Source organism: Chiloscyllium plagiosum, chromosome 9 (assembly GCF_004010195.1).
Source record: "Chiloscyllium plagiosum isolate BGI_BamShark_2017 chromosome 9, ASM401019v2, whole genome shotgun sequence".
Taxonomy (NCBI): Eukaryota; Metazoa; Chordata; class Chondrichthyes; order Orectolobiformes; family Hemiscylliidae; genus Chiloscyllium; species Chiloscyllium plagiosum.
The window spans coordinates 79,048,864-79,063,215 of record NC_057718.1 but is presented as its reverse complement, the minus strand read 5'-3'; the positions used below and the strand labels follow the sequence as shown (position 1 = coordinate 79,063,215).

At 40.7% G+C, this 14,352-nt stretch overlaps 1 protein-coding gene across 6 annotated transcripts in view; it reads right to left on the bottom strand.

Annotated features, from left to right (window-relative positions):
- The window catches only part of map3k4 (mitogen-activated protein kinase kinase kinase 4), a 215,982-nt gene that overhangs the window by 110,441 nt on the left and 91,189 nt on the right, over positions 1 to 14,352 (bottom strand). For all 6 annotated transcript variants that reach the window (XM_043696303.1, XM_043696302.1, XM_043696299.1 and 3 more), the window contains one exon: positions 10,795 to 12,173. In XM_043696303.1, coding sequence (XP_043552238.1) covers positions 10,795 to 12,173 — 1,379 coding nt within the window. The remainder of the gene's footprint in view (positions 1 to 10,794; positions 12,174 to 14,352) is intronic.

The window sequence follows — 14,352 nt, the reverse complement described above, 5'->3', positions numbered from 1 at the left end:
CCATGCTGCAAGTTCACCTACCTTATTTCGTATACTTCTTGCATTGTAGTATACACACTTCAAACCACTTTCCTGTTTACAGGCACCCTCCTTTGAGATTGATGCCATGTCCCTACACTCCAGGTCCTGCACCCTAATGCTACAGTCTGGGTTCCCATGCCCCTGCAGAGTTAGTTTAAACCCCCCCCAAGAGCACTAGCAAACCTCCCACCAAGGATACTGGGGCTCCTCAGGTTCAGGTGCAGACCATCCTGTTTATAGAGGACCCACCTTCCCCAGAAAGAACCCCAGTTATCCAAATACCGGAATCCCTCCCTCCTGCACCATCCCTGTAGCCACGCATTTAACTGTTGTCTCTCCCTATTCCTCGACTCTCTATCACGTGGCACCAGAGACAACAACTCTGTTCGCTCTAACTCTGAGCTTCCAACTTAGCTCCCTGAAAGCCTGCCTAACATCCTCAGCCCTCCTCCTACCTATGTCATTGGTGCATCTCTGGTCTCCTCCAGTGCTGGCTTCTTGAACATCCTGATTTTAATTCATTCCAACCAGTTACAGTCATGCCTTCAGTCACTCCAAGCTTTGCAATTTCTTCCCTTCCTCCATTAAGAGATTCCTTAAAATCTCTTTGACCTATTGTTTGCATGTCTGTCCAATTATTTCCTTATATGGCTTATGGTCAAATTTGCTTGATAATACCAGTGTGAAATGCCTGAAACATATAAATGCAAATTGTTGTACAAATTTGAATTTTGCATTTGTATTCTTTAGGTGATTTTAGAATCATGACAAAATGGTTAATTTTGTGTTTTATTTTCAAAATAATCATCTCAACGTCGGTGACTTGCAGTGAAACATGAGCCTAACACTCCGTTTCAAAGGCCATTCAAATTATTCAATTAAAGTAATGGTGTTGAAATCCAAACTCGCAAGTGGTACACCATCTAAAGAAGTGAAAACTCTAATTAGTATTTTCCTAATTAATCACTGTGAGATATACTGTGCCCTAAGTTTGAGATCGCCTCATCACATTCTAATTCCTGTGAGGAATTACAAGAATCTAAAGTGGAGATAAGAGGAAGGACAGAATACCATTTTTTTTTTGAACAATCAAACAAAGCAAGAGGCCAATAACAGCTATATTTCTGGAAATTCGTGAAGCTGTAGTAAATATACTATTACATTAAAAAATTAATGTCAATGAAAATAGAGCAAAACCACCAATTTCAAAATAATTTCTTTCAGGCTTCAGCAGAGGACCTGGCTCCGATGTTCCAGTCTTACACTGGCTCAGAAATAGGTGCCAAAATATGGTAGAATCACAAACATTACACTTTTGTTCAAAACAAAAAGGTGTGACAGCAAGCCATGCAACTACAAGCCAGTCAATTTTATCAAGCTGGTGGGTAACCTGCTAGAAATGATATTTTATGATAAATATATTAGTTACATGAGAAAATGCAGTTTAATTAAGGAAACCCTGTACCGATCTGTTCAGGGAAAATGCTGTTTAACTGACTACATGTAGACTTTAATGAGGAAACAGAGAATTGAAGAAAGTAATCATTTTAATGTCATATACATGCTGTTGCAAAAGTGCCACACAAGTCTGAGCAATGTTGGAAGTTCTGAAATAATAAGGACAGCAGCAAATGGACACAAAACTGGCAGAGTGATAGGAAACAGAATACTGGTCAATGGAGAGTTAGGAGCACATGGCAGAAGCAACACCAGGCATATGGTGCACCTTTGCTGCTGACTAAAGAGGACAATCCTGGTAATGAGCAGTTCCAGCAAGTGTCAGTTATTTTCAGTGTCAGCCTGTTGTCAAACTACTGTAGCCACGAGTCGTCATGGTGCGCACTAGTGCGCATCAGGTATTGCTATTTTCCTGTCTTCATCTACTGACTCCCAAATATGATTATCAATGTCAAAGGCACTTAATTTCACTCTTGCAAGCATCCTTGAAGTGGATCTCTGGGATCCAATTGATCGCCTGACTCTACCAACTTCTCACTCAGCAGAAGTTTTTGAATACATGACTGTCTTCCTTTGTACAATGCAAATTGTCACGGAAGTAGATGATACTGAGGAGCTTCGGTGAGCTTATTTTCCCCATCTTGTATACTCCTTCCTTGAGGAGAGTGCCAGTGCTATGCCCTGTTCCTTAAATTTCTTTTAAAGCTGGTATATAAAGAAGATTTATGCTCATAATTTGTGTCATACAACCTTAGGAAAAAATACCTTCTCCATGGTACTAAGGAGAGCGACACCATATTTTATTGTGGAATTCTGCAATCTTTCTCTTTGTATAGCAAGATGATTTTGCATTATGCATCTCCTATGGAATGATAGAGCAAGCAAAGGTGGCCAAGGACATAAAAGTGTGGCAACTGATGGAACACCTCAACTTGAACAGTTTGTCAGGGATTCCATCGTTGACACTTGCCTGCTTGTTAAGAACTGTATGGCCTCTTTCAGTTTAGCTGAGCTAACTCATTCGTGATAGGACATAGTGCAATAACGTCAAGCATGGTCTTCAATACATTCATCGCATCAGAAGTACAATTCACAGAAATATCTGTTTACTTCTGTCTGAAAGCATTCCATCATCTACAGACTTTAGAGTGGCAACTTTAATTATGATAGGACCAAACATCTTCAATTCCTTTTTATGCAGATTGTAACTTTGCATTATCGAAGAAAGCTGGATTTCTCAACACAAGTTGATCCAGTTTATTTTGGCAATTTCTCCATATCCTTTACCTGGAAAGTATCTTCCAGTTTTTTGCTGTTGAATTTATGAAGTACATCATATGGGTTTTTTTCTACATCAATGACAGGTGTCATCTTAACTGAGTATGTCTCCAACCAATCTGTTATTTTGCATTTACCATGGATGACTACATTTAACAACTTCAAATCCAGCCTCAGCTCTTCCTGATATATCTCTGATGGGAAGTAATCATTCTAGCAACAGCGCAAAATGCCAATTTCTGGCATTGTTACTTGTTCAGTGATGCTCATGTGCACCAAGCCAACGTTTTTGGAACTGTAAAACTTTGAAGGTATACCCAAGCATTGCTGCTGGCAAGAGTGTGGTCAGTATCGCAATCTGCACTACATGAGGTGGTGTGGAGAACATGCCCTCTCATGATGACCAAATAAACAATGCAATTAACAAATCTTGGATGATGCCATGTAACCCTATGCCATTCCTGAAGAAGGGCTCATGCCCAAAACGTCGATTCTCCTGTTCCCTGGATGCTGCCTGACCTGCTGCGCTTTTCCAGCAACACATTTTCAGCTCTGATCTCCAGCATCTGCAGTCCTCACTTTAACCCTATGCCAATGTCAGTCATGAAAAAAGGTGATGGCAGAGTTCATCCACGGCACAAAACTGAAGATATTACCCATTAGTCATACAACACAAACATACTCTTCAGTCCAACTCATCTGTGCCAATGAAACATCCCAATCTGACCTAGTCCCATTTGCCAGCACCAAGCCCATATCCCTTTCTACTCATACACCCACCCAGATGCCTTTTAAAGTTGTAATTGTACCTGCCTCCACCACTTCCTCTGGCAGTTTGTAGCATAGACACACCATCCACTGCATGAGACAGTTATCCCTCAGGTCTTTTTAAATCTTTTCGCTGTCACCTTAAACCTATGCCCTCTAGTTTTGGACACCCCAGCCCAGGAAAACAACCTTGCCTAAGCACCCTATCCATGCACCTCATGATTTTAAAAACCTCCATAAAGGTCACCCCTCAGTGTCCAACACTCCAAGGAGAAAAGCCCCAGCCTAATCAGCCTCTCCTAATAACACAAACCCTTCAGTCTCAGCAACATCCTTGTTAATTTTTCCTGCACCCAGGTTTAACAATATCCTTCCCATTATTGTTGACTTTGCTTCTTAGTCAACATTGTTCATTCAATGTTCATGACTACCCCACTAAAATTATCCAGGATAAATAGCCACTTGCCATTTGAAATGAATCTCAAAATATTACATCAAGGTGATGGAGGGATAGAAATGAAAAGCAGAGAAGTTATATTAATGGTGTAAGATTATTGCAAACAGTTTGAGTCTCAATATCATAAAAAAGAAATAGAAGTACTGAAAAGAATGCAAAGAGATTCACAGGAATATCAAAACTGTAAATTATAGCCATCAGGAAAAACCGAACAAGCTGGTGCTCTATCTTTTACAAAAGAAAATACTGAAGGATGGTCTGTTAAAAGATCTTGAAGACAATGAAAAGTTTTAAAAGTAACAGACATTTCTATGTCGAGATGCCCAGAATTAGGTGCCATTAGCATAAGCTTAGTACCAATAAACGAAAAAGAGAACTGGGAAGAAATTTCCCAGATTGCTTACAACATTGAACTGGCAACCACTCATTGAAGTGAGCAGCATACATGCATTCAAGAATTGCTAAAAACTTGAGGGAGAAAAAAATTAGAAGGATTCAGCAATGGGGTGGATAAAGGGGAGTGGGAGGGGTTTTGTGTGTAGTATAAACACAGGTATGAACCTGCAGAATCAAATGGCCCATATATGTAATACAAGGAGATGGGGGAAGACACTAAATGAGTATTTTGCATCAGTGTTTACTGTGCAGAAGGATATGGAGAACAGAGAATGTGGGGAAATAAATAGTGACAACTTAAAAAATGTCCATATTACATAAGACGTGGTGCTGAACGACTTAAAATGCATAAATCCCTGGGACCCGATCAGGTGTACCCTAAAACTCTGTGAAGCTAGGGAAGTGATTGCTAGGCCCTCTTACTGAGTTATTTGGCCATGATGTGGATGAACCGGTGTTGGACTGGGGTAGACAAAGCTAAAAATCACACAACACCAAGTTATATAGTCCCACAAGTTTACTTGGAAGGACTAGCGTTCAGAGTGCTGCTCCTTCATCAGGTAGCTGTGGAGTAAGACCACAGAATGTATAGCAAAAGATCACTGTGTCATGCAACTGAAATGACATATTGAACAAACCTAGATTGCTGAGGATTGGAATTGGGAGGTTATGTTGTGACTATACAGGACATCAGTTAAGCCACTATTGGAATACTGCATGCAATTCTGGTCTCCCTGCCAAAGGAAGACTGTTGTTAAACTTGTAACTGTTTTGACAAGATTAACAAGGATTTTGCCAGAGTTGGAGGGTTTGAAATATGGGGAGAGGCTGAATATACTGGAGCTATTTTCCTTGGAGCAGAGGCTGAGGAGTGACCTTATAAAGGTTTATAAAATCATGAGGGGTATGGATAGGGTAAATAGACAAGGTCTTTTCCCAGGATGGGGGAATCTAAAACTCGAGGACATAGGTTTAAGGTAACAGGGGAAAGATTTAAAAAGGGATCCAACATTTTCCACGCAGAGTTAGGGTTGGACCTAAGACAGCGAAGTGCAGCAATTTCAGAAGGGGACAGGTTAGAGTGGGTGAGAGGAGCAGAGAAATTGAGATGACCAATGTCACGTTGGCAGTTCAGAGGCTAGGAATACTTCAGTGTGTAACTCACCACCTGACTCCCCAAAGCCTAAAAGGGACAAGGGACATGGAACGAGCTACCAGAGAAAGTGGTGCAGGCTGGTACAATTGCAACATTTAAAACATCTGGATGAGTATATAAATAGAAAGGGACTAGATTTATTTAGGATATCTGGTCAGCTTGGACCTGTTGGACAGAGTCTGTGTCTGTGCTGTATAACTAAATGACCTAATTATGTTAACATGACAAAAACATGAATTTTCTTTAAAAATCTCAAGTTATAGTCCAACAGGTTTATTTGGATCACTGCTCCTTCACCTGTTGGACTATATGACCTGGTGTTGAATGATTTTTAACTTTGTACACCCTAGTGCAACACAGGCACCTTCAAATCACGAATGTCCTTTATTGTGTGGGATGTGGGCATTGCTGGCAGGCTAGCATTAATTGCCAACCCCTGGGTGGCCTTGAAAACCTGGTGGAGAGCTGTTTTCTTAAACCTCTGCTGTCCATGCTCAGCAGATCCACAATACTGTTAGGGAGAGAGTCTCAGGATTTTGATTCAGCAACAGCAAAGAAACGGTAATATTTTTCCAAGTCAGGATGAGGAGTGGATTGGAGGGGAACTTGCAGATGGTGTTGCGCTTATGTATCTGCTGCCACTTTCCTTCAAGATGGAAGTCGACATGGGTTTGGAAAGTGCTAACGATCTTTGGCAAATTTCTCTGCCTTGCATAGTCTAAATATTACACACTGCTCCAACTGAGTGCTGGTAGTGGAGGGAGTGGATGCTTGTGGTTATTATGGTGCCAATCAAGCAGACTGTTTTGTTCTGGACGTTGTCAATCTTAGAGCGTTTTTGGAGCTGTACTCATTCAGGCAAGTGCAGAGTATCCCATCACACTCCTTACTTGTCCCTTTTAGGCTTTGGGGAGTCAGGTGGTGAGTTACACACTGAAGTATTCCTAGCCTCTGAACTGCCAATGTGACATTGGTCATCTCAATTTCTCTGCTCCTCTCACCCACTCTAACCTGTCCCCTTCTGAAATTACTACACTTTGCTGTCTTAGGTCCAACCCTAACTCTGTTATCAAACAAAAGGTAGTGCTGCTGTAGTCTGGTGCACGGTTCCTTATCTTGCAAAGGCTCATTACCTCTGGAGATCCTTCTCCCACTGCCTTCAACCTAGTAGTCGCCTAACTCTGGACAGCCCATTTCTACCTCCTTCCCAAAATCCACAAACCAGACTGCCCCAGTAGGCCCATCGCTCCTGCCCCACTGAGCTCATTTCCTCCTACCATGGCTCCACCTTCTCTCAACTTGTACAGACCCTGCCTACCTACATCTGCAATGTTCCTGATGCCCTCCCTTATATTGACAATTTCCAGTTCCCTGGCCTTAACTGCCTCCTGTTCACCATGGATGCCCAATCCCTCTGTATCTCCATTCCCCACCAGGATGGTCTGAGAGCTCTCAGCTTCTTCCTCAACCAGAGGCCTGAACAATCCCCACCCACCACCACCACTCACCTCCACCTGGCTGAACGTGTTCTCTCACTGAACAATTCTCCTTTAATTCATCTCACTTCAGCCAAGTCAAAGGAGGGCACCTACATGGGTCCCAGTTATCAGGGCCCTTAAATGCATCCTATCACCTGAGCTTCCACACTTGCCCTTGCCATTACTCACAACAATGTGATTGGGCTCTTCTTGCCATCACTTTTCATCCCAACAGCCGTGTTCAAAGATCATTCTCCGACATTTCAAAGCTCCATCAGAACGCTACCACCAAACACATCTTTCCCCTCACTCCCTGCCTTCATTTCTCAGGGATCGTTTCCTCCAGGACATGCTAGTTGATTCCACAACCACCAACACCATACCCCCTCTGCATAGCACCGTCCCATGTAACCACAGATGTAACACGTGGGCCTTCACCTCCTCCCTGCTCACTATCCCAGGGCCTAAGCAGTCTTTTCAGGTGAAGTAGCATTTCATCTACACCCCCTCCAATCTTGTGTATTGTATTTGCTGTGCACAATGTGGCCTACTCTACATTGTAGAAGCCCAATGCAAACTGGGTGGCCACTTTGCAGGACACCTCCGATCTGTGCACAAGAACCACCCCGACCTTCATGCAGCCAGTCATTTTAACACGGTGTCCTGCTCACATAACCACATGCCTGTCCTCCACATGCTGCAGTGTTCCAGTGAATCACAGTGCTAACTGGAGGAACATCTCATCTTCAGACTAGGCACTTTACAGCCTTCTGGACTCAATATGGAGTTGAACACCTTTAAATTGTGAATATCTCTTCCCTATCTTTTAGCTTATCATGTCCTCCCGTCCCCTCATCCCACTTACTAACGGGGTTCTCCTATAGCACAGTTCTTTAGTATGTGTCTCTACAACACAAATTGGCTATAACATGATTGCCGAATTTAGACCAATATTTGTTGAACGTGAACTTTCCTTACCTGTATTGGCTATAAAGCTATTCTGGCCTCATTAGTTTAAATGATGCTCACATCGCATGATTTTCTTAAAAAGCAAGATCACACGGAAACCGAACTATGGCGTTATAAGAGAACTACTTGTATCCTTTCAAGTCTGGCAGGGACACATCATTGTTCTGCCATTCTGACATTCCAATCACTTAAGCTGAACTGTTAACATCCTTGCTCCATCAGCACCCTACACCCACTACCCCAATTCTTCCAAATTGAAGCATAAAAGCTGTCCTCTTCACACTTTACTTCAGCTCTGATGAAAAGTCATCTAGACTCAAAGCACTGCTCTCTTCCTATGGAGGCTGTCTGACCTGCTGTGATCTCCAGCATTGTCTTCAGCACAGATTCCAGTGTCTGCAGTAATTTGTTCCTACTTTTGTAGCTACTGTTTATACAGCAGGACCAGTTGAGTTTCTAGTCAACAGTAATCCCAAGGATGTCGACAGTGGAGTATTCAATGATTGTAACGGCACTAAATGTCATGAAGTGATGGTTAGATTGTCTTTTATTGGAGATGGTCAATGCTGGCACAAATTTGTCAGCCCACATCTGGATTTTATCAGCCTATATCCAGGTTTTATTGCATATGAACATGATCTGTTTCAGTATCAGAGGAGTTCAGAATAGTGCAAAACATTCTAACTCCTGATGGTATGATGGAGGGAAGGTCATTGATAAAGTAGCTGAAGATTGCAGGGCTTAGGACACTACCCTGACAGACTCCTACAGAGATGTCCTAGAGCTGAGATGACTAACCTCCAACAACCTTAGTCTTCTTCCAATGCACCAGATAGGACTCCAACCACCTGAGAGTTTGCCCCCGGATTTCCAATGATTGCAGCTTTGTCAGAACTCCTTGATGCCACGTTTAGTCAAATGCGGTCTTGATGTCAAGCCTAGTCATTCTCACCTCACCTCTGGAATTCAACTCCTTTTCCATGTTTGAATCAAGGGTGTAATTAGGTCTGGAGCCGAGTGGCTCCGACAGAACCCAAACCAGTGAGCAGGTTATTGCTAAGCAGATGCTGTTTGATGACACCTTCCATCACTTTATTAATGATCAAGAGTATACTAAAGGAGTGATAATTGGCTGGGTTGGATTTATCCTGCTTTGTATGTACAGGACACACGTTGGCAATTTTCCACATTGTTGGGGACTTGCTAGTGTTGTAGCTATACTGGAGCAGGTGGCTAGGAGTGTGGCAAGTTTTGGAGCAGTCTTCAGTGCTATTGCCAGAGTGCTGTCAAAATAGATTCTCTCAAGAAAACACAGAACTCTTATTTTAAAATCATAAGATTTTTACCAGGCCTACATCATAACCTGGAATGCAGAGCAAACTGCCAAGCAATACTACTATAGTATATTCTATGGTCATATAGCTGATATGATCACTTGAAATATAATTCAAGGAGGTGGAAACAGAACCCAAGGAATTTGCAATCAATTTATTTTCATAATCACATTCACCCCAAGGTTGAATTCTTTATTTCTCAAGCATACAAATTAGAACTTTTATTGCAAATAAAAAAAGTACTTAATATTTTAAATTAGAATGCAAATTACACCTGTACTCGTTTCTCTGCAATTCCTAAGTCTATCATTTTAATATTGGCAACACCATTGTTTGTACATATGGGTACTTGGCAGGTAAACTTTTTTCACACAGAATTGAAAACTACACTGCACAAATTTTCCCGGATTTGTTGATATAAAGCTAAAGTGGGATATTATATATGAGGAGGCAGTGACAGAGTGGTAATGTCCTTGGTAATCCAGAATCATAGGCTAATGTTATGGGAACATGTTCAAATCCCATCATAGCAGATGCTGAAATATGAATTCAATAAAAATCATAAAGAAAAGCGAGCCTAATGCAACCATTGGCACACCAGATTCCATTCAGGCATCGGTATCCAATTGACAATAGCTTATGTTTCAGTAAAACCTTTTTACACCACTTCATCCTTATTTTCCAATTCCTCCATAGCTTTACCCTTTCTTATGTTAAATCTCTTCTAGTCCTTTAATTGTCTAAAATTTTGCTCCTCCAATTCTGGCTGTGTGCACCAGAAATCTTCACTGTTTTATAACTGGCAGAAATCTTTTCAGCTGCCAGGATTGCATAGTATGGAATTCTGTCACTGAAGTTATCCACCTCTTTCTTCGCCATTAAGACTTCGCTCAAAATCAACATTAACCATCTGGTTTTGCAACATATGTTAGTGCTTCAGTGTCTTGGCAACACTCCAGTGACATGCTTTAGTATGTTTTACATTCAGTTAGTTCCTTTCAAGTTGGTGTTTCTCTTCTCATGTTTGACTTCCAAACCTCAATTTGTATCATTACCATTTCTTTTGCCAACATTATCCTTTACTGTATTTAATCATCCCTGCCCTATCACAGACTTTCTTTTTTCAATTCATTCTGCTCAGTACACTCCTCGACTCTGTTCTTTCTGAAAACCTGGTAAATTACTGATGTCCTCCAGTTCTCATAAAAAGTCCATTGACTTGAAATGTTAACTTTTTTTTCTCTCTACAGATGATGTTTGGCATACTAATACCATCAATATTTTGTATTTTTACTTTCGTACCAGCCATTGTCTATAATGTCCTGATAGATGCAACTTTATAACATTCAGTATTAGTTAAAGGGTATTTAATACTGTCATAAAAGGCAAAAACAAATATAAAATATGACTAATGTCTTGAAAAAAAGTTTTAAAACCTTCATAATTTCAGCATTGTTACCACTAAGTCAGAGCTCTTACCTCCAGTGTACTAACATCTTTCTCCAGTGCTATTCGAGTCCTTTGTAGGGACCCATCCATTAACTTGTGAAGTCTCATTATGAGCTTCCGTAATCCCATTTGTTTCAGTGCTTTATCAACAAAAGGCCTATAAATAGAGGTTTGACAATTTCTGTTGACACTAGTGTCAGATGGGCACTCAGCAGTCTGATTTCCCATTAATGGTGCTTCATCTTCAGACATGGATCTTTCAAATTTCTTTGGGAGACCATCCAAAGACTGAAAATGAACATGTATCCCTGCTTTGTGCTTACATGCACTATATTCTCTGTCATTTTCTGACTCAGTGATTTCATCTTCATGTCCAAGCGCATCTTCATTTTCCAACAGGCAAGTCTGTGAGCAGTTGTCACTATTGTCCTCTTCCTCATCTGGGTCACTTGCTCCAGAAGGACGAGGAGATGGAATTTCAAACACTGGCCAGCCAATGTTTGGTAATTTCTCAATGCCCAAGACTGTGCGCATTAAGTTCAATTTCTGGTTCAGATCTTTAGTTATGTTTAGCCATAAGCAGAGCGCCTGCACTCTGCTTTGAAAGTCCTTTGCAGCATACCTCTCATAGTCTTTCTGAAGGGCCTGCAATGATGGATAAAGTGCTTCCACAGACTCTAGCAGCTCCATAATACTTTTAACCTGCTCAAATGCAACTCTCTGACACTGGATGTGTTCCTGATAATTACTGTGACCAAAGACATGTGTTCCTGAAGTCCTAAAACATTCAGTCTTCTGTTGAAAAATCTCATCATCTCCAGCAGCATCAGCATAACCATCCCTTTTGCAAGCACAGAGATTTCCATAATTTACTTTGAAGTTCAAAACTTCATCAATAATATCAGGGACAGCTTGGCGCGCAGTGTATAGGTAAACATCCTGATCACTTATGCTACGACTTGCATGCCAGGCCTGTAGCTCCAGCCAAATAAGTTCATTTGATCTGTTCAATTCATAAGAGGTATTTTCCTGACCCCTCTGCTCCTTCTCCTTTCGTTTAGAAACTGAGGTAAGCTTAAGAAGTAATCGCAAAGTTTCAAAGAATTTCAAGCGGTCAGCTGGGCAATCTGTTCTAGAAGTTTGCCGTGTTGGCCTGTTAACGGGCACCGAGACTGGAGAGTTGGAGTTACTACAGCTAAGGCAGAGGTAAGGCTTGTTAGGAACTGAATTCTTTGCAGAAGACCCAGTGATAGGGTCTAACATAAATGCACATTGCACTGTTTGCTTATGGTCTCTTTCTGTTGTTCGCATATTGGAGCGTTGTTTCTTCCCATGCTTATCACTGATTACAGTTACATTTTCAATGTTCTTGTCTTTAGATGTCAGCTGCTTTGGCACAGTCACCTTTTCTGAAATGTAAAGAAAGAAAGATTACGATTTGCAAAGGGGACTGCTCCAACTCAAGTTTCACCCAGAACTTGGCTAAGCATAATGAAAGTAAAACAGTACAGTAGAATACTTCAGCAGGCATCATTCAAGCAATAGTACCACTACAACAACATTCAGTAGCTAAAAATGAAAAAAAAGCAAGTATGAATCCAATGCCCTTAACACTTAACTATTCAATTGCTTCTCTGACAATGGCGTTCCTGATAAAACATTGCAATAGCCATTAAGTTTTCTTCACTCTAGATCATAGTTTTGAGCTACTGTATTCTCACTGCACAAGTGAATTGATCTACCATCAACATAGAAGTAAATACAATTTCTTATTACTTAAGGCTTTTGCTTTTCTTTTCCTATCCTTTGAGATGCTTAGATAAAAAGCCGAGGATACTGTGGACTAACCCACCTGTGGACTAAGGTTGAAAGAACAGCAGAGAGAATAATATTAATGAAAAAACAGTGTGACTGCAAATATTGTGTTTGAAGTAAATTGGGCTACTGTATTTGTATTATATTCACAGATACACATATACACAGTTGAATAAATTTCATAATATACAAACACCAGAATTCTAGATCTTAACTTCAGGCTGAGCGACAGAACTTATTTCTGATCGATTCACATTACAATGCATCTCAAAAAAAAATCCATAGGAAATACTTAAGTTGATAGTGAAAGTTCCAAACACACAGAAGACACAAAGTGCTGGAAGTTTCTATGCCCAAGTAAATCCATTTTAAAAGAGATTGTAACAGGAATACACTGTCTATTCAAAAATCTCTCTCTTAATGGAATATCCAGGATTGATGCCAAGTTCCTTCCTATTAAATTAAAGCATAGAGTACAGTCAACAAACTTACTCAAACATTGGGCAAAGAGAATCTGAGACAGAAGACGAAGCATAGCTATTTAATTTTAGGATGCTGGAGAAGTGGTTGCATACCCACCCTCTGAATGAAAAAGACACTTAAGAGGCAACTTTTTCACTCAGAGGGTGGTATGTGTATGCAATAAAGTTGCCAGATTAAGTGGTGGAGGCTAGTACAACTGCAACATTTAAAAGGCATCTGGATGGGCATATGAATAGGAAGGGTTTGGAGGGATACGGACCAGATGCTGGCAGGTGGGACTAAATTGGGTTGGGATATCTGGTCGGCATGGACACATTGGACCGAAGGGTCTGTTTCCGTGCTGTACATCTCTATGACTCTAAGATAAAATGATGTACAACTACATTAACAGATTTACAAAACTCATGCTTCTAACAGGTAAGGATGCAAAAAAGACTATACTTAAGGTAGTCATTGATTGCTCTTCAAAGGTTTGGGTGCTGTCACCAAGATGAACAGGGTCTTAAGATCTATTGCATTGACCAATTAGTATAAATCAGATCACAGAGAAGTTCAACCAAGTGTTTGGTGAAATTCACTGGGATTCCCATACGTCTCAATCATATTGGATCTAAAGATGATACAAGGGTGTTATGCGGATAATCACTGGTCCAAATATACTAAAATTTTCTTTAATCATTTGCATCTATACTAACTGGACAGGCACAGACTTGAGATTGGATTTGGATCTTAAAATTATTAAAAACATCAGTAGCATACAAGTGAATAAGATGTTTTGAGGTGACATGGTTGAACAGAACTGGACAGCAATACTTCAATTGGGAAAGCAGAAGATAAAATCTTTAAGAATGTTCAATGTTCAGAATAACTATCCTAAAGTGGGCTGCTTCCTTGCAGTTTTTCTTTAAGGTGTAAAGCATATTTATGAAAAACTATGGCAGCCAGACAGAAAACATTTGATTAATGACCTACTCAGAATTTCCCGAGGTTTGCCTGCTTGTCCTCAAGGGGATAAATAGGAGAGGGAGTATGATGCAGTAATTCCTTCTTACTTTACTTCTAGGAGAAGCACAGCATGGTCACAGGGATGAGTGTAGAACATAGTGAATTTGTGTGAGCTCAACGACCTTTTCTTCTGTGTACATTATTTAAAAAGTGATTCCAACAAAAAGTAGAGGATTTTCCTCTTGACAATCACATTAATCCAAACGATCTAATCTCACTTAAATACCAGGTGCAGTTCCATATATGCAGTCACGTCAAAGAGGCATTCTTACTGTAGCATAGGAA